The sequence below is a fragment of the Crocodylus porosus genome, unplaced genomic scaffold, assembly GCF_001723895.1.
Source record: "Crocodylus porosus isolate Cpor-Errol unplaced genomic scaffold, CroPor_comp1, whole genome shotgun sequence".
NCBI lineage: Eukaryota > Metazoa > Chordata > Crocodylia > Crocodylidae > Crocodylus > Crocodylus porosus.
This window is the reverse complement of record NW_017728931.1, coordinates 34,103,639-34,127,993: the sequence shown is the minus strand read 5'-3', so window position 1 is coordinate 34,127,993 and position 24,355 is coordinate 34,103,639. Positions and strand designations below refer to the sequence as shown.

The 24,355-nt window shown below is 42.2% G+C and overlaps 1 protein-coding gene across 3 annotated transcripts in view; it reads left to right on the top strand.

The window, feature by feature from the left end:
* CACNA1C (calcium voltage-gated channel subunit alpha1 C) overlaps window positions 1–24,355 on the top strand; it is a 651,860-nt gene that overhangs the window by 392,454 nt on the left and 235,051 nt on the right. For all 3 annotated transcript variants that reach the window (XM_019544553.1, XM_019544552.1, XM_019544551.1), the window contains exon 5: window positions 4,082–4,221. In XM_019544553.1, coding sequence (XP_019400098.1) covers window positions 4,082–4,221 — 140 coding nt within the window. The remainder of the gene's footprint in view (window positions 1–4,081; window positions 4,222–24,355) is intronic.

Below are 24,355 nucleotides of genomic sequence, written 5' to 3'. Positions count from 1 at the left end.
AATGGTAGAACAAGATGAATAAGAAGTTGGGGGGGGATTAAAATTATAGTGCATTAGGCAAATGCACGAGTAACATAGAGAGGTAGGAAGGTCAAGATAGTGCATTTGGACAGATGTTAATAAAGCCCAGGCCTAGTTTAGTTGGGGTAATGAATTCAGGTTTGAAGGGAATTACTAGAAGTATAGAAGTATCCTAAACACACGTGGTGCTGTAAATCAGTATTGAAATATATATCAAGAGGACCGCTACAGGGAAAAGGTGCACGTCATAACTGAAGTGCATTAACAAAGATGCGTGGGATGAAGTAAGACTATAATATGCAGGGATGTTGAAACTCTGAATTGCCAAATTGTCTTGATGTTTGTGTTTCCTCTTCGTCCAAATAGGGTTTTATAAATAAAGAATTTCTAGAAATAAAGATTCTAGCACCCCCCTCAGATATGTTATTATTATACCAGTGGTAGCAACAATGACTTGATACCAGAATGTCAAGAGCTATTGTTAATGAGCTCTGATCCTATCAATATTGGGGGGAGGGGAGGAAGGAATAGGCTCTTTTGTTTTGTCCAGTTACTGATTTAGAGTTCTTTATTTACAAACTTGTGGTTTTCAGGAATTCCATAAAAGAGCTCTAAAACACATCAGAAACCTTTTGTAGTTAACTCCTTCCACAGGCTCCTGAGGGACAAGGTCTGCTGTACAGAAATGTCATTCATTATGTGGTCAGAGGTTGTTGTGGAGTAGTAAGGCAGAAATGTTTGAATAGGAAATGGAACATACCAGTATTTCTACAACCATCTTTCTAGCTTACTGGAAATATATTGGACCAAATTTGAGCCATTGCATCTAGAGGAACCTGAATCTTAAAATTATCAACTCTGAAAGATGGAACCATAGAAAGGTAGGGCTGAAAGATACAAAACCATATAAATTCTGAGATTTCATATGTCTTGCATAGATCCTTATTATTCTGTCTGCCTGTCTGTCTGATCTCTACAGCCACCTTAATATTTTGCATACTAAGGTCTTTAGTCTTTGCTTTCATTTTTCCTGCTCTTTAATTTGCGACATCTACAAATTCTTCCTTCTCCCTGGCCCTCTTGTGCTTGTGCAGTTTTTTAAATCTTTCAATGATACTTTAACTTCAGGCTTGGAACGGAGCCAACCAGAAGTTCCCCAATTATGGCTGTCCATTTTTGTGTAGCCCTACATGTAACATTTTCTGGAAATGTTTAAGAATCTTTTTTTTATATTTGCAAATAATCAGAAACTTTAAAGAAATCTTTGTCTATTTGCTGTTAGATAAAGATATTGGCTCTGACCAGTCTTAACAAATGAACCCTTCTTTTTGTGTACAGGGCAAGCTTTCCACATTTTGTGCCCTGGACTGAAAGTTCCTGTAAAGCAATAGGGATAATTCTTTCTCCATGGTACATGTAGTATTTCTGCTTCTTTGAGTGTGTCAGTTTGGGCAGAACATACTGATTACTTGAGGTTCTGCTAAGGGAAATGGAATAATGGTATGTCAACACTGCAAACTGAACTGATTTTTCAGAAAAGAAATTAGCCACTGAGCTCTGTGCTGGTGTGTTCAGACCACATCTAGTACCCAAACATTTAAAGCTAGCCCAGGTATCTGAGCTATTCTGCAATCTGCAATGAGGGTGCACCCTAAGACCCACTAACCCTACCATAAATTGGAACACCAAAAAACTTTTTAGATAGGAATAGGTTTTAATGTCTACTGAAAGGACTGGATTCAAACTGGTTACCTACAAGTAAAAGGCTTTGCAACTCTCTACCAATGCCCAGAAAAATCTAGTCTTCCTCTAAGTTTTATTTTTCCCCTGTAGCAGACTGCATATCTCAGAGGCTATAGCCCAGTTGCAGGCAGTAAGAAACTGATTACAGGCCTGACTAGGAGGACTGGGCCCGCTGATGGGGATAATTGGCTGTTCCAGAGGAAGTTAAAGGCTCCCAGGGAAGGGAGCTGGGAGGGAAAAAAGGCTGTGAGGTAGAGACTGCAGCACTGAGTCAGATTAGGCTGTGTGGGCCTGGGAGAGGACTGCAGGGTGTGAGTTAAACCTTTACTGTTGATGTCTTTGTTTGATAATATATGTTGTGCCCTGTGGAGTGAGTTTGCCCCAGGGAAATAAGGACTATGTTGAGCAAACAGGCCAACCTGTTAAATGCCCCTTGATATGAAGGTTGCTTTTTAGAAGGCTAACTTTATTTAATCAATTATTGACCTTTTAGTACTAACCCAAGTTGTCTTCTGTTCTTTTACATATGAGCAGTATTTCCCAAAAAATGTCCATGTCTTCCTCTAAACACTATAGTCCAGCATACCACTCTTGCTAAAGTGAACAATATAAGTGTTAAAGCTATTATTATAGAACAAATATTAGTGTTATAACTTGCATATAAGCACAGTATCTTTAATGTGAAACTACAGAGACATGGTGGATACTTTGCAGGGAGTTACATGACTTTTGTAGAGGGGTGGTTAGCCATGTTAATCTGAATTCAGGCAGAATGTAGGGCAGGGTGGCACCTGGATGACTACCTGATTCAAAGAGTCATGAGTGATCATAGACAACAACCTACTTCATCAGATGCTTTGTCTGCATGACTTTTTGTGAAATAGCACTACAGTGTTTGGTATTACGATTTGCAAATACTGTTCTTGGTGCTGGGAGCAGTCCAGTCTAGTTATTAGAGTTAACATAGCCAAGTCTAATGAACACTCTTTGGGTCATCTGTGGAAAGAGGCATAACTGGGTATTGCTGCACCCTGAACAGCACTGGCCAGTGGGGCAGCAGCTGCTGCTGGAAGTGGTGAGTGTGATAAGGCCAGCAACAGAGTGGTTGCTATATTTGTGCCTCCCCTTTCCAAGTTGGCATCCAGGACTGGTGCCGTTTGCCTATCCCACCCTGTTGTAGTTACGCTATTGTCTGTAGGAACTGAATCTGGGACCACTGGTTCTCAAAGCATGAGTCATTACCCCTTGAGCTAAAAAACTAACTCTAATATGGAGAATGCATCAGACTCAGAAACTTCCACATGTGGCCTAGCCCATAGCAGGTGATGAAGAGGCATATGGTGTAGTAACAATACACAAACATATGTCTTGAATTGTTTTGTCTGAAAGGCAGCTTGGTGCAGTGAATGAGATCTGGGTTCTGTTCCCTCTTCCATCTTCAGTGACCTTGTGTAACCTAAACTATATGTAAAATGGGTAAATGATATTTATCTTAAGAAGGATTCTTGGTTAATAAAGGTTTGTAAGGTATTAATAGCACTCAGAACAGTAGCCTAGCAATGGGTGGGCAAGTGGGGCATGAGTTCTGAATACTGTCTAATGGGGCAGCACTGGAATGGAACTGGGGGGGGGGGGCACCTCATCCTTCTCACTCCCTATTCCTCTGTCCCATACGCACCCTGCACCTTCCCTGCAGCAGCTCTGGCTCTGACAGTGGGGAGGGCAGAAAAGTGGTGTTGGTGTGTGATGGAGGAGCAGTGGCTGGAAGTTTGCTTGCTGTTAAGGGAGATGTCACACCCATTTGGGGTGGGAGGGGTTTCCACTGAAAACCAGTGGGTTTTTTGGCCACTTGACATGCATGTCAGCAGCAAAACAAGGAGATGACATCTTCCACCCCTTGCCCAGCCTCCAGCAAAAAACTTCTGACCACTGTAGCATGCAGTGCCAATGTTGGGCTGTCCTCTCTGCTGCCCCACATCTAGAGCTGGCGGTGACAACATGCAGGGTGTGGGGCATGCAGTACTGCCCAATATGCTATACTGCCCAGTTACCTTTGAGGCAGGACTGAAACTAAAATTCATGGTCTCTCGCCTTACAATTCTGATACCATTCTCCTAGGCTGCAGGATATTTCATATGGGAAGAATCTGTTCCTTTTCCCGCACCATATGTGAATGTCAGTGAGGTGTGTGACATTCTTTGCAGGTCCATGTAATGCACAGTCGTTTTGGTGGTATGGTGACGATGATTTATGTTTCTGTTTAGCCAGAGCCTTGCTGTCTGCCTACAGCTTGTTTCCTCTTTTTATTTTTTTGCAGGCTTTTTAGTGCAATTTTAGAACAAGCAACCAAAGCAGATGGGGGGAATTCAATAGGAGGGAAAGGTGCCGGATTTGATGTTAAAGCACTGAGGGCTTTTCGAGTGTTACGCCCCTTACGGCTGGTATCTGGAGTTCCTAGTAAGTAACACACTAATTTTTGATTCCTTTTCTCTTCTTGGTTGGGTAGAAGTGGGGCAGGGATTAGTTTTCTGTGCAAGATATTCAAGCTCTAGCATGATGCAGATGTTTTTCTCTCCCTTGGGGGTGGGGGCAACATGGTCAACAATTTAATTTGGTAAATTGAAATTAATCAAACTTGGGGAGGGGGGCATCTGTGGGGCAGGGGTGGGAAGGGAAGACTAGTTATACAGTTCCATGAAATGTGTAGGGCATGATCAACAATAGATATGGCCAGTCACTTTCAACAGAAGTAAATGAAGATGTAATTTTTTAATGGGTCTAATACAAATCAAATTAATGAAGCAACTGGAAATCTGCATGTAAAACTATTGTGCATTAGTCTCACAAATCACAGAAATGATGAATAAACACTTTTAGTGACTTGCGGATGGAGTCCCCTACTTTTCATTCTCCCCACCTGTCACCACCTTCTGCTCCACTCAAAGGTGGTGGGACAATTCAGAACAAACAGTGCACATGGACTTTTTGTAAATGGCATCATCCACTGAAGTAGTGGTGAGAGATCCAGTTGAATGAAAGGAGGCTAATACAGGAAGCTGGATTTGAAGATTTGCCCATGTTCACTAAACTGGTTGTAAAAAAGGCTTTGTTTATTTTTTTTATTTATGAAGCTGTTTTTTTTAAGTGAGACCTTAAGTACTGCCAAACTCAGTCATTCAAAACTCACCCCCGCAAGATTTTGTGACCGTCTTTGTAAGTATGATCTAAAAATAATACCATGTCCACTCATATATGAGGAGTTCCTCCCCACAGTCACCAGGGGGAGAGGATGCTCCTTATCTTAGATTTGTGTACGAAGTGGAGTGGGGAGAGGTTCAGGTGGCTGCTGTGGCTCTAACTGTCCCCAAACCTGGGTCAAAACTAGAATCAGACCCACGGCAGCCTCCTACCCCTCCTCCACTTGCCCTCTGCATCTTTTGTTCCCACTCTGCTCCCTTCCGATCCCCCACCCCTTACTGTCACGTGCAGCTTCACTCCAGCTTGAGCTGGATTCCCTCCCAGGCACAGAGCACAGGGAAACTCCCACCCCTGCTCAGCCAGTCAGCGGTGGTGCTGCTGCTGCTGCATGGCCCAGCATGGACAAGTGGACTGCTCTTCCACATACTGCGCTCCAGAAAGGAACCAGGCCTGAGCAGCACCTGATAGTAGTGGGTGCTGGGGTGGAGGGAGAGGGCTGAGATTGTGGGGAGTGGGTGAGCAGGAAGTACAGCAGCTGGGGGTTGGGGAGTGCAGGTGGTGGGAGCCAGGAAGACTACAGGGAAAGAAGTGGTGTGGCAGAGGGCAAGGGGGCTGTTTGACCCCCCACAGCTGTCTGACACCCCCTCCTCCCCCCCCAAACACACACACATCCAACACCCCAGCCATTGCTTTTCCTGCTTTAGTAGTGAGGTGGGGGAGAGGACAAATTTAAGACAACCCTCCAATAATTAGATTCCATACCTGGAAAATTATAACAAACTTACACATTTTCCATCTATAGAATCTAATTATTAGGGGCCATCTTACATTCAGGCTCATCTTAGAGTCAAGTGAATATGGTATTTAACTTGGACTACTTATAAATTGACTTGGCTTCTGAGCCTTCTTTAAACATTTTTTTGATTACACTGAAGTCATTTTCAGGCTTCTTTCATGAACTGTGAGGGCTAGAAACTTTTTAAACCAAATTTGAGGTTTTCAAATGGGGGACCCTCAGCTTTAAGTAAAATGACAGTGTTGTCAACACTTTTTATATATACTGTTTTCTCTTATGCATGGGTTGGTCTTTGCAGTTGCCTGGAAGTCCTTGGTTCATGTACCAAGCTGTGGTTGTCTTGATGGCAATTGTTGGATGGGCTGCCTACCTTTTTGTTAATGAAATCTGTAATTTAGTGGTCATGTTAGCTCTCTAAAAACTTTTTAATAGTGAAATAGTAGAAGTAGTAGTAATCAAGTGTGCATTTGTAAATCTCTGCTCAGCAAAGAAAATTATGATCGTCCTCACAACTGCTATCCATGCCTTACCCACTTCAGATTAACTACTGTACTGAGTTACTGCTGAAGATCTTTCATTTAGCAGTATTTCCTACATGAAACACATTGCACCTGGACTCTCTACTCTGCACTCACACCAGTCGTGGATGTCATTCAAGGTTTTGTCTTGCTTTCAAAACCTTAAGTCTTTGCAGCTTTAAAAGCTCCTTCTGTCTTTGTGTCCCATCCTTGTGGCTGAGATATGGTGCTCAAAGTAATGGCCATCAGGTCTAAATGTCTGTAAATGGGAGATTCTCTCACCCTTAGAACTTGCTCCACTCATTGGTCTGACATAGGTCAAGTTTGTTGATACTGTAATTATGCTGTTAGCCTTATCTGTTGAGCCAGGTTTTTTTCTGAAGGGATGAATCATGAGGTTACTGTGCTTTTAGGGAACTTCCTGAGCACTTTAGTTGACATTTGTTTGAACTTTTGTTTTGCGCTTTTAAATTGTACAAGTACTGAGAGAATATTTTAGGTGAAGTTTAGCAATTCAGTATATAAGAAAGCATATTTCTCGTGAGAACTCTGAAAGTGATTGCCTGAGCCAGGCAAAAATAGCACGCCACAAAAATTAAACTATAAGGTAATTGGTTATAGGCCCACACATCAAAACTCTGGCTTATTTTTGATTCACCCCCTAACTTGATGTATGAAACATAGTAAGTGATGTAACCCACTGCTGCCATTAACACCTTTGTGGAGGGCAACATATTTTACTCCTGCTTCCAAAATACATATATCTCCTTTTCACTGTGATCAAACCACCTGCAAAGTGCTGGCCAGAAGATTTCAGGATGGGTTAGCAAGAGGATTCCAATGTAAGGGCCTTGTTACACATTTAATTTTAGGTGCCTTTTAACCCCTGGATTGTTCACACATTAACACCTGAAGATAATTTTAGGCACACTTTAGGCAGCTGAAAGTTTTATACCACTTCGGGGCAGGTTTCTCTCTGTTCCATGTTACCCAGCTCATGTTCCATTCCATGTGTGGCTACTCCCACAGATAAGCTGCCCAAATTTCATTCCTCCAGCATCCCAGGATGCAGTGTCCCTTCATCCACAGTCCTGTTTTGGGTGGACAAACGTTCTACCCCCTGAACTCAACTACCCAGGGGACAGTTCTAGCACCAAGCCAGCTCTCCTGCTTGCCCCTGGGGGATATGTCCTTCCCATCCCCAGGGAAGCAACCCTATGCAAACAAGCTGCTGAGTACATGTCAGTTAGCAAAGTCTCAGGGCATAAATGGGTCCAAAAGTGAGGTCTAGGGAGGCTGGAGGGGGAAAAGGTAGGGGCAGATTGGGTCCCCATAAGCTGAGGCAGGGGCAATAGTTCCCCCAAAAGCACCTTCTCTCACTGGTCCCAGCTCCCAGCCACCCTGGGTAGTGTAACCAGCACCCAAATTCCAATTTATTAAAACATGAGACCTTTATTAATTGATTTCCTTTTTATTTCTTCTTTTTTTTTTTTAACTTCCTTTTGTTTTATCCTTCAGTGGCTGGCTGATTTCATTTCACTACCCTTCCCTCATCCCCATTTCCTTTCCACCTCCCACTTCATTCCCTACCTCTACCCCACTAACTCCCTGCTTCCCAGCTTCATGTTCCTGCCCCCCCCGCCCAGAAACGTGCCCTGGCTCACTAGCCCCCTAGTGGCAATTCACAGCTATAGCTCCTAGTCAGGGCCCTGCTCACCAGTCCTCTAGTGGCAAGTCACAGCTGTGCAGGTGGGGGATGGGTGGACAGCGTTTTTAGCATTAAGGTCTAACTGCTTCAAACTGGAGCTAGCACTAAAATAAGCAATATTTGAGCGCCTCAAAGTACAATGTGCAACAAGGCCCTAACTTCCTAGCTTGTAATGGCATTGGTGGGAGGGGAGTTTTGTAGTCTGTTACAGGAAAAGCCAAACCTAAACTGCTTGATCTGTGGTCCAGGTGTAACTGTCAACATTTAGGAAGGTTTTTTCAAGGATTTTTCAAATCTGAGGAAGGACTCTGCCGGGGACCCTAGCAGGCAGCCCAGCCTGGGGTAATTGCGTAGGTAGCCACACCTGCCTGGGGTTTCTGTCTGATAAGCTCTGCCCTAGCCAGTTAACTGGCTGGTTTCCTGACTGGCTGCTGGGAGCTCAGTCTCTCCATTTATTCCCACCTGTGACAGTAGTCTTCAGTCTAGTCAGCAGTTTGGCCCTGGTCTGCTCTGGCAAGCCTCCTGGTTTTTGTACTCTCTGGCTTTCCTGGTTTTGGCTCTGTTCCTAGACTCTAGCTTTGGGTTTCCCTGTGGATCTGGTTCCTGGTTCCTGACATTGGCTTTGTTCTTGGTCTTTGATCCGTGGATTAACCCTTGGACTTGGTAATTTGGCATCTGATTCTGGACCTGGACTCCGGCCTGTTATGGATCCCGCTCCTAGATTTCCCTCTAGATTTGGTAATGTGGCTCCTGAACTCTGATTCAGCCCCTGACCTCTGCCTTCCCTCAGTGCCCTAACCATTAGGCAAGATCACCCACATCCCAGTCCCCTCTAGGTACCTTGTGCCTAAAAGTTTGTGTAGCTCTCTTCCAGTTATGCAGTTGGTCCAATAAAAGATAACAGCCATAAAAATCCTCGCCTCTTACATGTTTCCTGGACCATCACAGTTACAACTATTAAAATAATAAACAACAGCTAAAATCCATCATGAGTGAGAGAAAGGGAGATCAGCTGCTCCCACAGGCAAATGTCCAGTGTTGTTTACATTACTGAATGTCCACTTGTAAGTCGATTAAAATGACTTTGTGGTGGTTGTGTAGCTATTTAGGTGCCAAAGTTTAAATATTCACATTGGAAGAGTTTGTCCTGCATGAATACAATAAACCCTCACTGCTCTGTACAAAACTCTTACTGCAGTTTCTCACAACTTCCTCTATTTATTTTCTTATTCCCTTCAGCACTCACCATTTGGTGTCTCTCCCTAGAATAGCCCTCTCCTCATTGCCAGCTCTTCAGTATTAAGCCAGTTGTTTTCTTGGAGATACCTTGTGGTATGTGACAAGGAATCATGGCCTTGTTTGTACTTTGCTGTCCAACTTCTGAATGGCCCCGGGCTGCATGTCCCCTGCAGCATCACACTTCACTACACCATGTGGTGGCCATGCCCTTCCCCACCCCACTACTGCATTGGGCCAATGCCCTGCATGCTGTGCTCGGTGGTCTCCCCTGCCATGTGCCCTCTCGCTGAACTGTGCTGGCATTCCTATACTGTATGAGATCTCTGCTTCCCCCTGATCTGCCGGGCTGCAGGTTCCCTTGGCCCCAAGGGCTGTGCCATGCTGGCCCCAAGGGCAGGCAGCAGAAGCAGGATGGGGAGCCCAGAGACTCCAGTAGCAGTGGTAGCAGCTGAAACAGTAGGAGGAGCAATTCCCAAATTGAGAGCCCAAGGTCCACAGGGAACCCTCTCAGGGGCTGCCAGATGGAAGGCAGCCCTGCCCTATGCTACTGAACTCAAACAATTCAGGTGAGCAAGCTAGGTCTATGTTAGTCCTCTAGTTTAAGTGGTATGTGTATCTGTTTACATATGGTACCGCATCCTTCATTTGCAACAAATAAGAAGGGTTGTAAAATTCTAGAGATCCCCTCTAAATTAAAATGAATGGAACAGTCAATATTTGCAGTGCAGGGGAAAAATAATATGTGCCTTTGAGAAACGCTCAGTCAGAGGAGCAAAAACCAACTGTATACTTTATGCTGTTTTGATAGATCAGCTCAAATAGGTAAAACCAGTGGATAAAATAGCTAGCAAGTGAGGGGGTTACAACACTGGATATCTTCTTGAACAGAATCCAAATCAAGTGAAACATTGTAAGGTATATTGTACTTGCTAAATATGGTTAGAGTTCTGAAAGAATGAAAAGAAGGTTTGTAAATGTCCATGGCTTTTAGTTTCCACTATGCCATTTCCAGATATATTACCAACTAGAATTGGCAATCATTCTCTTCCTCAAGGAACTTAATCTAACAGTGCCAGATCACTGAAAGAGCCTCACTGGCTTGCATAATAATTCATTACATAATTAATGGTTTCCAGCCAGCAGAGAAGACACTAGGGGACAGTCCTCAGCAGCAAAAGTTAAAACACCCCATAAGGGGATGAGGGAAAGCAGTTCTGCCTACTTGGGACCCATGAGACTCAGCAAAGTAGATTTCCAAAAGAACACTAATTATTTTCCCCAGAACACACAGAGCCTCAGATGTCTGGCTTGCTTTGCAGCTATGTCTGCTCCTACAACTGCTCTTCTGAAATTGAACTATTATTAATACTACTGTTATAATGGGGGCTCAACCCTAAGGTATACTTAATCTGGAGTTAATGCACCTGAAGGAAGGGAAACTAGACCCGGCATTACACTTCTTGTCTAACCCCTGCAGTACTGATGCTGCCCAGAGGCCAGTGTAATCTCCAATATAAATTAGAGTAGCCTCAGGACTACTTTAATTTGTGCCAGCAGACACTTGTCCTACTGAATTAGGATCAACCACGCTTCAGAGTATTCAAGTCCTGCTCCCTCTACACTCTTCCCAAATTACCACATGCTTACATGAAGTAGGAAGGTAATGTGGGTGGTTTTACGATGTCTCAAGATTTCTCAATGCAGGGGGACGTCCTTTGCTGCCCATCTATAGTACCTTTAGAATTGCATGTGTTAAGCTACCTTACATGGGCCCAAAAATAAGGCCAAAAAATATTGTAGCTGAGCTTTCTGTGAATATTCCTCATCCAACAATCATTCCCTCTTCTCTGACCCCCTCTCTCTGTCATCTTGTCTGTGATCTGTCCCCAGTGTCCCTCTGCCTATGATCCCTTGCCCACCCACTGGCATAAACACAGCTGGATTTATTTCGGTGATTACATGGTTACACTCATTCACAGAGACACACTCAGTGCAATTATTTGGCTGTAAATGTCTATATTGGTTTCTTGAATGCACAATCAAAATTTCCATTTGTATTTTTTTCTGCTGGCAAGGAAATTGAATGCAGAAAGTTATGTTTCATAAAATGCTAGAGTTGATTTTTATTTTTTTTTTAAATGCATGGGACTCAGGAAATAAAGTTGTGGTTCATGCAGTGGCTCTAATATATTCATATTACTCATATTTGGTATATTACATAGGAATGTTGAGACATGCACTTTTTTCTGTTTCTTGAGGCAGTAATTTAAAACTTAATTTTCATCAAATGTGAAGTACCAGTCATGTTCCCACATTTGTTGAAATGTTTTCTTCTGCTAGCTTTTAGTTGGCATAGTTGTCTGTTTTATGCACTGTACTTTTCTTTCTGATGCCACAGTAGAAGTACAGTGCACAAAGTAGTCCTATATTGTCTTCAAATGTTATATGCTGCAGAGTGGCTTGATCAAAGCTGCAAAATGTGGTCAGTGTTTGCAAGGTATTGCATACATGTACAGATGAGTTGACTCAGCTGTTGGCATTAATATTTTTGGCAGTTATCTGCCCTTAAATCCATGTGATCAACACCCATTAATATCAACAGGTGTAGGTGAGAGTGTCTGAGTGCAAAATCAGGCTCTTAGTTCTCAATGCTGCACCATCCTTTGTTGTGTTTAATAGTGTAGCAACCACTGCAAGGTCCAGCCCCTCTCTTGTCTCAGGGGCTCTTACAGTGCAGAAAAATTGTGCTGTCATGGAGATTTCCTGCACACTCCCGCACTGCTGAACAAGCCTTCTCAACCATCTGTGCCAGCTCTGTGGTGTCCACTGCACTGTGTGAGGATGAGTTGCATCACCTTTCCTATGTCATTGTTTAGCTGTTTCCAATCTCAAGTGGCCAGTTTATTTTCTGTGATTACAAATGAGAAAGGAATTGTATGAAAGCAGAGTCCTGATGAGGTTTGTTTCATTGTATTTAATCTTAAATGGCACCCAGGCCTGCAAAGCTTAACTCACAAATCAACCTTATTCAAGGGGTAGTTGATTTTGATGCAATGGACAGACTCAGTTTTGCAGCAGTGCTCCGTGTACAGCAGAGCAACCTCAGGTTTTTTAATGAGATGATAATGGACATACTTCTTGATAAAAAGTGAGGTTCCATTGTACAAGGTATGGGGTGCACACATGAACATTTACATGGCCCCTGCCCCCAAAGGTTTAAAATAGAAGAAGAATCATTTGGTTTATTCCAAACATTGTTTGCATCTTTTGTGTAGATGTGCTTTGTTGGATGTGCTTTGTTGTCTGCACCATTAATGGAGCAATAGGAGTAACTAGGGTTGTAACTAACCATTATCAACAGCAGTTTTGTTTGCAGCTACTGTCTGATAATTAATATCAGTCAGTGCCACAGTATTGGGGTGGAGGTGGGGTATTGCACTGAATCTTATCTAGATAGTAAGCAGGTATATGTTCCTCTCAGTCTTTTCCTTATGTTATCCGCCTCTTGACATCTCCACAACTTCTGATGGTCACGTCAACCTTAACATGAACTGTTAAGATCAGTCTTTGAGTCTGAATGGCTGAATATTGCATTCTGCTTTCTCATTTATGGTCATATAAACTACGACCTGAAGTCTTGTGTTCAGTTTCTCTCAAGTGAGTCGAGTTTGCCAATATTAAAACAGTCCAAGAATATTCAGTAAAACAACTTAGCGGCCTTCTCATCCCACGTGTAGGATTTAGCTAGCACTCAATGGCAAGTATTTGAACTGAAACTAGGAAGCCAGAAAGACTTTTTTTGTTCTTTTGTTTGAAGTGTTCATAAGCTGAAGGTGTTTCAGTGACTCAGGATCATGCAGTGCTGGGAGTTTTCTGGTGATGCCAGCTTCCTGAATGATTGCTAGAAATGTGTGATCATGAGTGTGCCTTACTCTCCTTGGTATTGCCAAAAGTTCAGCAAGGTGGGGATCAGTGAAGCAAATAAGATCATTTACTCAATCTTAAAAAATTTTCAGCCTCTTACTCATCTTCCAGAGAAATTACTGACACACGACTACCCGTGTTTGAGCCAAATTTTGTTTCCTGGGTTTTCAGAACAAATGTTTATAGCAAGAGAAGGACAAAATGGAGAGTTCATAAGAATGAGAAGAAGAAAATGTGAGAAAATGGTAAAGATTTAAATAGGTTTTTAGGTTTACTGGACACCAGCTGCTTTTCAGTGGGTCTCTTCTAAATCAGCTTCTTCAAAATCAGCTAGGACCTTCTATATTGTCTTGGCTCATGCAGCCACACTTTATCAGGTATGGTAACTGATATAAACAGCTGGCATATCTTTATTTTACTTCATTTTTTGGTGGAAAGAATATAAACCATGTGAAAATGTTAGGCTCAGGCAAAGTACAGCCAGGCCAAACTGTTCAACCCTCTTTCTGCTTTAAAAAAAAAAAAAAAGGATTTTTTTTCCCCCGGAGTCAAACCTAATTTATGCATGTTCCTTCCTGAGTAATGTATCCCTTATGTCTGTTTCCTCCTCCTATAATCATTTTTGTCAAAGTGCCTGAGTTATTCCTTTTTCTCCTGGAATTTTAGATTACTACCCATGTTTTATCACTCAGCACTTTCCTCCTAGACAAATTATCTTATATTTGTTAAATGTCTTTTAATGTATAAAGACTTCTGCTGGTGAATCCCATAAAAGATGCAAATCCTTTGGCTGATTATTTGTTGGGGGGAGGAGGGGGGTTATATATCCTACGAGCCTTATGCTTTTTATAGATCTCCAAACAAATGATGACTCAGTTATAATGAGTTATTAAGAAACTGGAGACCTGTTAGTATTACAGCAGCCACATGTCCCCAGGTGGATGGGGCTGACTATGCTCCACCCACCTCCATCCACCAGTACACTCTGAACTTGGAATCTCTCCAGTGAGAGATTTGCTTTCTAATACAACTGGCTAGAAAATCTACAACTAAATTTCAGTTTTGTTTCCTGATAAAATTTGCGAGTCTTTGAACTTTGATTTAGACATGTCTAGTCTTAACTACTTTTAGTTTTGACGTTTTAATCGTACTTAATATTTGTGGACAAATTAAAGAGAGTCCAGGGCAACAAAAATGGTTAGCGGTCGGGGCACATGACTTTGAGGAGAGGTTGAGAGAACTGGCCGTATTTAGTCTGCAGAAGAGAAGATTGAGGGGGAATTTATTAGCAGCCTTTAACTATCTGAAGGGGGGTTCCAAAGAGGATGGAGCTGGATTATTCTCAGTGGTGACAGATAACAGAACAAGGAGCAACTGTCTCAAGTTACAGCAAGGGAAGATTAGCTTAGATATTAGGAAAAATCTTCTAACTAGAAGGGTAGTAAACACTGAAACAGGTTACCCAGAGAGGTGGTAGAGTTTTCATCCTTGCAGGGTTTTTAAGACCAGGCAGATAAAGCCTTGGCTGGAATGCTGTAATTGGGGATGGTCCTGCTTTGAGCTGGGGGTTGAACTAGATGACCTCCTGAGGTCTCTCCAACCTTAATTTTCTATGATTCTATTCTATGATTTTAGCCCTTAATGGGCCAAACTTGCCACTTTTTTATCCTGTACAACTCCATTAAAATCAGCAAAGAATTTAGCCTACAGGATCTAGTTCTCTCTATTCTTGCCCTTCATCTGTAGGTCTCTGTGTCACCCATGTGACAGTTGATTTAATGAGCAAAGAGAAACTCCACAATCAAAAAGTTAGCATTAATGTATTTCAGCAAGAATACTTAAAATGTACAAATTTCATGTGAATTATATACAACTTCAGAAAGGTACCTAGAGAGTAAGTATTAAATGGAGAATTATCCTTTCCTGTGACAAATGGATTCTAGCAAGACGTTTAACTATGGATCTTTTCATCTAAATGTACTAGGGTGACCTAAAAGGGGGAAAAAGGATGTTGCTTATTGCATCAGTTAGTCTAACTGATTTGAGGCCTATAAGTAATGTTTCAAAGCAAAAGAATCAGATTTATAAAATCACAAGGAGCAACTTTTACTCCAGCAGAGAACACTAAACCAATGAATGGATCCAAACCAGTTGAATGGATCCAAACCTAATGTTTGCTGGCATACAGGCAACAATGCCACTTCAGTATCAATTGGCAGGAAACGTCATATTTCACTCCTCTCATCAACCTCAGTTTTTACTTTCTATTTTCCTTTGGCCACAAACAACCTCAAAGGGTCTTGCAGGCAATTTGCTTCCTTCAAGCCATGGGTTGAAGCCCATTGCACTGGAATGAAACAGTCTCTTCCTCAGAGCATTCAAGTACTAAATATAGGCAAACACACACTTTCTTAAGAATTAAGAGCAGTTCTGTTTAGCTCAGTGTGGCTATCTGTCTTCAAAGATCCAGCCTTTGCACCATTAATTTTGACTTACAACAATTTGAGTCCTTTAAAAAGAAAAAACTTTCTGTGTGCAGATGGTAGCACAGCAAAGATCACAATTTGTCATCTAGATAGTCTCTTATTATCTTGTCCACTTCAGTAGTAATGTCTGTGATACAAAATTAATATGTATTACTGAAGTTTTCATATACTATTTTATGACACAAGGAAAGCAATGGTAATTATATGAAGAAAAGAAATATCAGTAATGGGCTCTGGTCATATACCAGCTAGAACTTCCAAGGACATTACACACAACGCAGCAGAACAGGATTGGGAAACATATTAGTTATTCATCAGCAGATCCTCCTAAAGTTATGTACTTGTGAGGGTGTTGGCTCCCTCCCAAAGAGCATCTTTATTTATATTTATATATATAACCCCATCTAGGTGACTGGGCAGTAAAAGGGGCCTCTTCCCAACTGATGCCAAAAGTCCAGAAGAGCATTACTACAATGTGATTTTTTTTTTGTGTCCTACAACTGTTAGTGAATACTCGATGTCCACCCTCACTCTCACACAAAGTCTAAAATTCGTGGTCCACTTTGGATTTTCTGATGGATTGAGCTTTTTGACAGTAGAATCGGTCCCCCTGCCCCTCGGCAATATAGTTGTCTGCGTCTTTGTGGTTCTGCATGCCACATTTCGAAGCAGTCCTGGCTACAAGTTGTCTGCTGTACTAAGCCTGATGATGACAGTTCCCCTGAGATAGTGGATGGATCTGTCCAATAAACAAAGGACTACTGGTCCTCCTTTGGCTCCCATCGGTGATTACTGTGATCGGTGTCTCCCAGGTTAGGATGGGAGCCAATATCAGTGACGTTCAGGTTCAGGGTGTCTGGATGCTCCAGAAAGTGAAACTTCATATCAGTATGTCAGAAAGACATGAAGAGCACATTAAGCCTTCCTACCCTTCATGTGTGGGTGTCATGTTTAGATTATGACAGACAACACCACTATTATTCTTTTATGTCAATAAACAGGGTATTGTGAGATCCTCCCCATTAAGCGGGGAAGCAGTCTGCCTGTAGCAATGGTGTATTTGTCACGAAATACCCTTGTTGGCAGGCTACCTTCTAGAGTGTAAAACTGAATTGTCTCAGCAAAGTCATAGACCTTTGTCATGAATGGAAGATCAAAGACTCAGTTCTCCTCCTGCAGTTAGAGCTCATTCTAACAGAGCCCGGGCAACTTCATGCCCTTGTTTGCACTGGCTCCATAGCTCCCTGATAACTGCAGGGTGGCCTTCTGGAATTTCATTCACATCTTCACGAAACATTTGGTAACTGTAGAAGTCCAAGTCTCCAGGCAGTGGCTGCATACATTTAGGGAGCTCTGAAATCCAGCTCCAGGTATGCTGGTTCTTGTTTGGAGTCACCAACAGTGAGGTTGCATATGAGGATGATCATGCAAAAGACAAAGAAAAACTACCCAGGGGATGTCAAGGTCGAACGGTCATAAACTTCTTCAGGACTGTTTTAGGTTTGACATAAGGAAGAACTTCTTTACAGTCTGAGCCCCCAAGGTCTGGAATAGACTGCTGCCAGAGGTGGTTCAAGCACCTACTTTGAATACCTTCAAGAGAAATTTGGATGTTTATCTTGCTGGGATCCTATGACCCTTGCTGACTTCCTGCCCCTGGGGCAGGGGGCTGGACTTGATGATCTTCCGAGGACCCTTCCAGCCCTAATGTCTATAAAGTCTATGAAATCTACTGGTACCTGGAGTACTTTGAGATGTGTTGTCCTTATGCACATCCACACACTTCCCTCCTGACATTCTTCTTAGGAGTTGCATACACTTCAGGACTCTGTGGTTGGGGGGAAACTAAGGAGTAGGAAACAGGCAGGGCTAGGGTTCTCCTGATATGGATTGGTGAGGCAGTTAAGTGCTTGAGGAGCATGTGTACCCACAGTGAGAACATGCATATGGACAATAAATCTCTTTTTCTGCTGCTTTTCTGCATTGTATATTCTTTCTTTCATCAAATATCAAGCTAAGCTCCTGTTCAGCTAGTCCTCTAAAGATGTTTTGGAGTTTAGCTCAAATTTTGTTATATGCTTTCTTACACAAGAAAGCAAAACACAGCAACAGCGGAGGTTGTGCCAGTACCAATAGGCTTGTAGTGTATATTCCAAATAGCCCCTCAGAAAGATCTTTTTCTAATTTACTGAGATGTGTTACCAATAAACTCTGCAATCCCTTCCCAAAAAAACCCCAAACCTCCATAATGTAATCATCGCAAGATGCACTTTTACTTTCGCAAGAAAGTTGTCTGGATTTGTTAAATTATTCGCTTTTACATTTTATGAACCTCTGCACATATGATGGAGAGTTACTGCTTCAAGAGAAGAATGCTTACTAGAGCTTAGCCCAAATAAAAAAATCTCTACTATGTAGGAAAATTATACACTTGTTGATTGACTAGCCACAGGGGCTGAAGTGCTTTCACCTTAGTGAACTAAGATTGAGAGAGAGAAGCATATAAAAGTAACACTTTGATGCAGGTCCTTGAAGTTCCAGTTTCTAACCCCAAATTTCTTAGTTGTCTATCTAAAACCTAGGTTTCTCAAAATCCAGATCCAGGCTTTGTATTGAGCCCATCTCTATTACTATATAATGCTCTGAATGCAAACTTTGACTGTAAACAGTTCTCTCCCCTCCCCACCCCTCCACCCTCCACAATAACAACCCCAGTTTTTTCAAATAAAGAAAAGCATTCAGCCATCATTCAGAACTATGTATATGCTGCATTTGGACTTCTGAAAGAAAGCTGTTTTATTATTACATGAGTTTAGACATTTCATAACTATATTTCTTAACTGTTTTTTTTTTTAAGTAACTCAAGTTTAGCTCTGCTGGTGCTTATCACATCTTCAGAACAAATAGCTCAGTTCAGCTCTTACTCCATGTGCTTCAGTGAAAAATTAAAAATGGAAATTAAAAACTAAATCATGTCATTAAGTGACGATGCAACCATAGAACCATGGGACCAGATTTATTTATTTATTTATCTATTTTTGGATCCACATGGATGTGCAGGGGAGAAGCCACAAAATCTTCTTGTTTTGGGGCTATGTGAATTAGACAGCACAGACTGTAGCACCCTCAGAATTGTCATGACAAACATGAGTGGGAAGTCCATACTGAATCCTGAAAAGGGATCCTGAAAAATCTAGGAAAGCCTGCTAAGATTGTGACTATCTGCACCCCCTCCCCCATTCTAGGGGAGTGCACATTAATTATACTATAGGCCTTATTTAAGGTATCCTTCAAATTTACTTACAGTATTCACTCTGTGTTCTTGCCCAAAATGGTGGTCTTCTCATGGTAAGCAGCATGCACTTGGCTGCGATATCCCACCCCATAGCTGACTGCATTTTATTGATGTTGTTTTATTTGCAAAGTGAAGACCCTTTAGGTTGAAAGAGTATTCAAGGATAGTGATCATATGTATACCATATTCTTTGCTCAATCGAGAAATTATTAGGCACTTTAAATGGCTTGAAGACAGCCCAGCCCATAGGGACTGCCTTAGCTGTTCAGTCTGAAGAGAGAATAGATAGCTTTGGCCATTAAGCAACTGAAGAATGAATCTGGCACCTGGGTCTCATGAACCGGGAAGTTCATAAAACAGAGGCTAAGGCTTCCCAGGGGACAGAGAGGTGGTTTTGAGAAGGTTAAGTCAAAGATTTCTTCCTAATGAGTTGGGGGGGCGGGGCTTGAGTACTTGAGGAAGAACCAGGGTGCTCTTTCTCTTTTTTCTTTGTCTACCTTTTGTCCTGACTCAGATTAAAAAGGAATGAATGAGTGGTGACCCTGCCAACGGGAATCTTTGTTTGGTTTGTTTTACTTGGGTCATGCTGACAAAAGGAAACAGTGAAAGATTGCCTCCCAAAAGAAAAACAGCCAGAAGAAAGAGCTGGCTTATGTTGTGGGTTTTTGCTTTTAATTTGCTGCTCCATCCTGGCTTAAAATGAAGGGGCAATGGCTATTGTTTCAAGACTATAAAAATATAAAATGATTATATTCACATGTGCATGCACACAGTTATACATATTTATTTTGGTGTGTGGCTTTCAATTTCAAAAGTCAGTTAAGAAGTTTAAAAAACATAAACAAATGATAACATTGGAACAGGTGAACCAAAGCAGCCTTTGTTTGCCAATATTTGCATTATTTTTAAAAGTCCTATGTTTAAATTCCATTACTAATCTTGCAACAACCAATAGATTCTATCTTGAAAAACTTCCCTCTCTGGCTTTGCTTTCTGCACTGTAAGCCAGTTTGCGAGCCTGCAGTTCTATTTTACCTTCTGTTCCAAGACTTTAACCATTAATCTCTGAAGTGGTACCTCATCAAGTGCCTTTTGAAGGCCTAAATAGACTATAGCCACCAAATTTCTCTTATCCATCATAGTGCTAATATCTTCACTGGGCAGGTTAGTTAAGCCTGACCTCCATAGCTTGAATCCTTGCTGTTAAGCTATGCTTAATCAATCTGTGCTGTTCCAGTTGCCATGCTGTGGAGGAAAGTTTCCTCACAAGCCATTTTAAATGCCCTTATCTCAAGTGTCCTGCCTTGTGTCTTGACCATTTTTGATGCATCCTATCCTTTCAATCCTCTGAAATCTTTATGAAATCTGCTGTGGTTTCTGCATATAGCAGTTGACGGTTTTACACTTTCTTTAGCCCACTCTGTCTCTATTGACTGATGTAGCCGCACCCTGTCATGTTGTTGACTGGGCAATTTCTCACATTGGAAACAGAAATATTTTGATGGCTTTCTGCACCTGTGTAATCAACAAGAGCTGAATTGTGATGGTAGGCCAAACCTTGAACAAAAGATGGTTTGCAAACTGCAGCATCTGGGAGTAGCCTCCAGAAGCATTCTGACTCAGATGCTGAGTCTAGTTCTCCTTGTTCCCTGGGAGTAGTGGTTTCCTGTTGAACTATCTTCTTTAAATATTGTGTTGTTTTTATAAGTATTTATTTGTCATTTTAAGTCTCTCTGAGCCTTTGGGGGGGAAGGTAGCACATTTAATCAATCAATAAGTGATTATATAGGATAATTGATATTGCTTATATTTTGTACAGTAACTTAGTTATGTATGAGAATGGGGTCAGGGGAGGAAAAGCCAAGCTTCTTTGTGTTTCCCCCACATAGCATTCCCTCATCCCCATCTCTGAGGTTGTATTTTTTTTCCTACATGCCTGGCCCCAAAAAGTATTGAAATGAGAGTTATTAACTCCATTCTCTGTGTAAATAAAGTAATGAAGGAGCTGGGTTGGAGAGTAGCACCTACTGGTTCTTTTAATGTGAAAAATTTTGAGAGAAAAATAATCCTATACAATTATATGATTAAAACAAGACCCCTCTAAATCCAATAAATCATGTTATATTCCAAAATTGCAGGCAACTGAAACTACCAATGGGAGCTCCACTTGAAAAGGCCTAAATATTTCCCCGGAGACTACCATACTTCTAGCTTCCCTTGATACGTTCCACAGGATGGCAATGTAAAGTAATATCTAGTTAATGGGTCTTCGTGCTGTCTCCCGAGCCATCTTACTGAACATTCTGGTTTAGATCCAAAAAAGTACATAAGCAGGCATATAACTTACAGCATGCAACTAGTCCGGTGGAATTTAGTTCAACTCCTCACATGCTTACTAAAAGACACTTCAGGATATGTTTAATTCGCCTGAGGCCAGAGTGTCCAGCACTTCACAGGACTGAAGCCACAGTCCTCAAAGAAATGTAAATTATTCTACAACTACTCCCAACTTTGCTGTCCCACTGCCACTCACTCCATTTTGAAAAATATGGGGGTCCTTGACCCACAGATGATTGTTCATGGCTCTTAGGAGGCAGCACACTACATTGGCTCCATCCCTCCCTTCCATGGGGACCAGGCCTCTTATGTCTTCACTTGTTTCTTCTCTCTCCTTAGGGACCTTGTTCTGCCATGGAAAGGGATGATGTTCTCATACAATACATATTTGAAATCTTGTATCAGTGTAAATAAATCCTGTAATCTCTGAGCAAAGTGAATGTAGCTAATGTATTTCACTTACTGAAACATTTATGGGCTCAATTTCAGCCAACAGCTTGCAGCCAAGCTGTTATTTTAAAGGTGAATGGAAGTGCTTTTTAAAAACATATCAAAGTCCTGTTTAAGAACTTAAATTATTAATGGTATACAGAGTAGACTAAAAACTTAAGAACAAACTCTCCCTCCCCCCCCTTCCCTAATCTCTGTCTGCTTCACCCACCTATCCATCCTTGAAGGATCTCCACATGGCAGGCCGTGTTCCTTCCCACCAGGAAAGTGTCTTGCACATTGTGGGAATGGGCATTATATTTTTAAAACAATTGATTTTCATATTTACTTGCCAGGGCCTAAATGTAGGGCTCTGTGTAGCTCCTGAATTAGAGGATGGTTGACTATAAAGTACTGTGAAGAATGCAGCTCTCCATTCTGCTGTTAGGTGTCCACTGTTATAAGTTGGCACCTCTGCCTGCACAAGTTGTCTGTCTGGTGACCCCTTGCACAGCAAGTCAGGGGAGGTCTGTTTCCTTTATATTTGGCTACTTAAGCTGAGAAAAATAATGGTAACTCACCAGTGATGACCCCACTGCAGCAATGGCTACAATGCCAGTAGCATAGTGATATGTGTTTGTACAGAATTTGTTTTCCCCTTGCAAATGGCACTTGGCACATTTTCTGAGCTAACACCTCAAAAGTTGCAACATTATTAGCAGTTAAAAACTTTCAGAACCTCTTGGAATAATTAACGGCAATGCGTATACAACTTATTAATTAGTTAAATCATTTCGATTTGAAACAACTGTCCTAATGGGATGCTGCAAAGTGCACACATTAATTCTTGATAACATTATTCAATAGAGTTTCTGTTCTTTTCTTTAGGATTGGTTTATTATCCAAAATAAACCTTTTCTAATTAACCTAGCAGAAGCCCCCATAAATCTCCTGGTGATAAGTTTTCTCTGGCTGTCTAAACCCCTTGCCATCTCTCATTTATGGTGATGAAAGCTTTGATTTGTACATGCACTATTTTGCTAATACAAGGGGCAGTGACTTGAACTGACATTGTTTTCCCTGGACATCTGTAGTACACTCAAGTACTTAAATGGAGTGGTTGATAATGAATATACATTTGTATATTTAAAAAGAGAGTTTTTGGTTCATTGTCAGCATAGCTGTCCTTAGTAAATACCCCCTGAAATGCTTTGGAGAAATCCCATGATGGGTGTTGAATCAATTAATAATAGCTGATGCTAAATAGTATGAAACCAGCTTCTCAGTACACTCAACCTCCTGGTTTTGATTTCACTGATTGATATGGGTTCTGAAATCATGGGAAACTGAGGATTTCCTTTGGTTATATGCAGGTTTTTATACAGCTACAAGTGTTTGATCCATAGCTGAAGTTCCACAAAGTCTGGGGTTGTTAAGTTTCAAGTCCGTCTCCCCTCTAACTTTCTTTCTTCTGCGTAGGATTTTATATCATTGAGATAGAAAAGTTTGTTTTCATTTTAAAGTGACACACTCAAAATCATTTGGGGCTAAACTCTTATCTGATGTACATTATTTTCTTCCTCAGTATGGTTGCCCATCCAGTAGGTATTCCCCAGTGATCAAGCAGCACAACTGAACTAGGACATCTCCTTTTCTAATATAGGTGAACACCTGAGTGTAGCAGTACTTACCCTATGATTCATCTAGCAGTCCTTAAATGAAATACAGTAAGGGGATATAACCACTTAAGTAGTGCCCTTCGAAAATTATCCAATTACCATGACACTGTTTGTGTCTACACATGAATTTAAGCATGCTTAAATTTAATTAGCATTAAGCTAATTCATATTAAGCATTTTTGGCAAGTGCTTATACATGCTGGGACTTGGAACTAAGTCCCAAGTCACTCCAGCCCTGCCCTGTGTCCCTGTGGCTACCAGGGTGAGCTCCAGCCTCCAGGCACATGGCTGCCAGCTCATGGCAGCCATTTTGAAAGCATACCCTCTGCACTGTGACCTCTGGGCTGATGCTTCCTGTGTCAGAGCAGCAGCATGGCAGAGACAGAGGCAGCATGTGCCTATCCTGCTCCTGCGGCAGCTGTGCTTCCCAGCCCTGACTGCCCCAGCTCCTGGCCCTGGTGCCCAGGGACAGGGTACCCCAGTTCTCAGGGATGCTGCAGCTGTCCTACTCACCCACTACGATTTTGAGCACCTGACGTTCTGCCACCTTGCGCCATCCAACTCCCACACCCAATTCAGCCACCTGCTGGATGACTGGTACATGACCTTCCAGGGCTGCTGCCAGCCATGGTGATCACAGGCTCCAGGACACCCCTGCTAGGACTGCCATTACCCTCCTCTCCCACCAGTCCTGGCACCTGTGGGCCTGCCAGGACTGGTGGCAGTGTGTTGTGCTGCAGGAATAGGGTGACAACCAATGGGTCAACACATTCTAGATGGCCACCTCTGAAGACCTGCTGTGCCAGCTCAGTCCCACCTGGAGTGCCAGGACACAGAGGTGTGCCCAGCTATCCCTGGTGACACCCACCTGCTCTGCCACCCACACAACCCGTACCCCCTGTCCACCCCCCAGCCCCACTCCAGGGCTCACATGTTTTCTATGAAAACCTTTATTCCCTTCACAATCCCCACCCCCATCCCC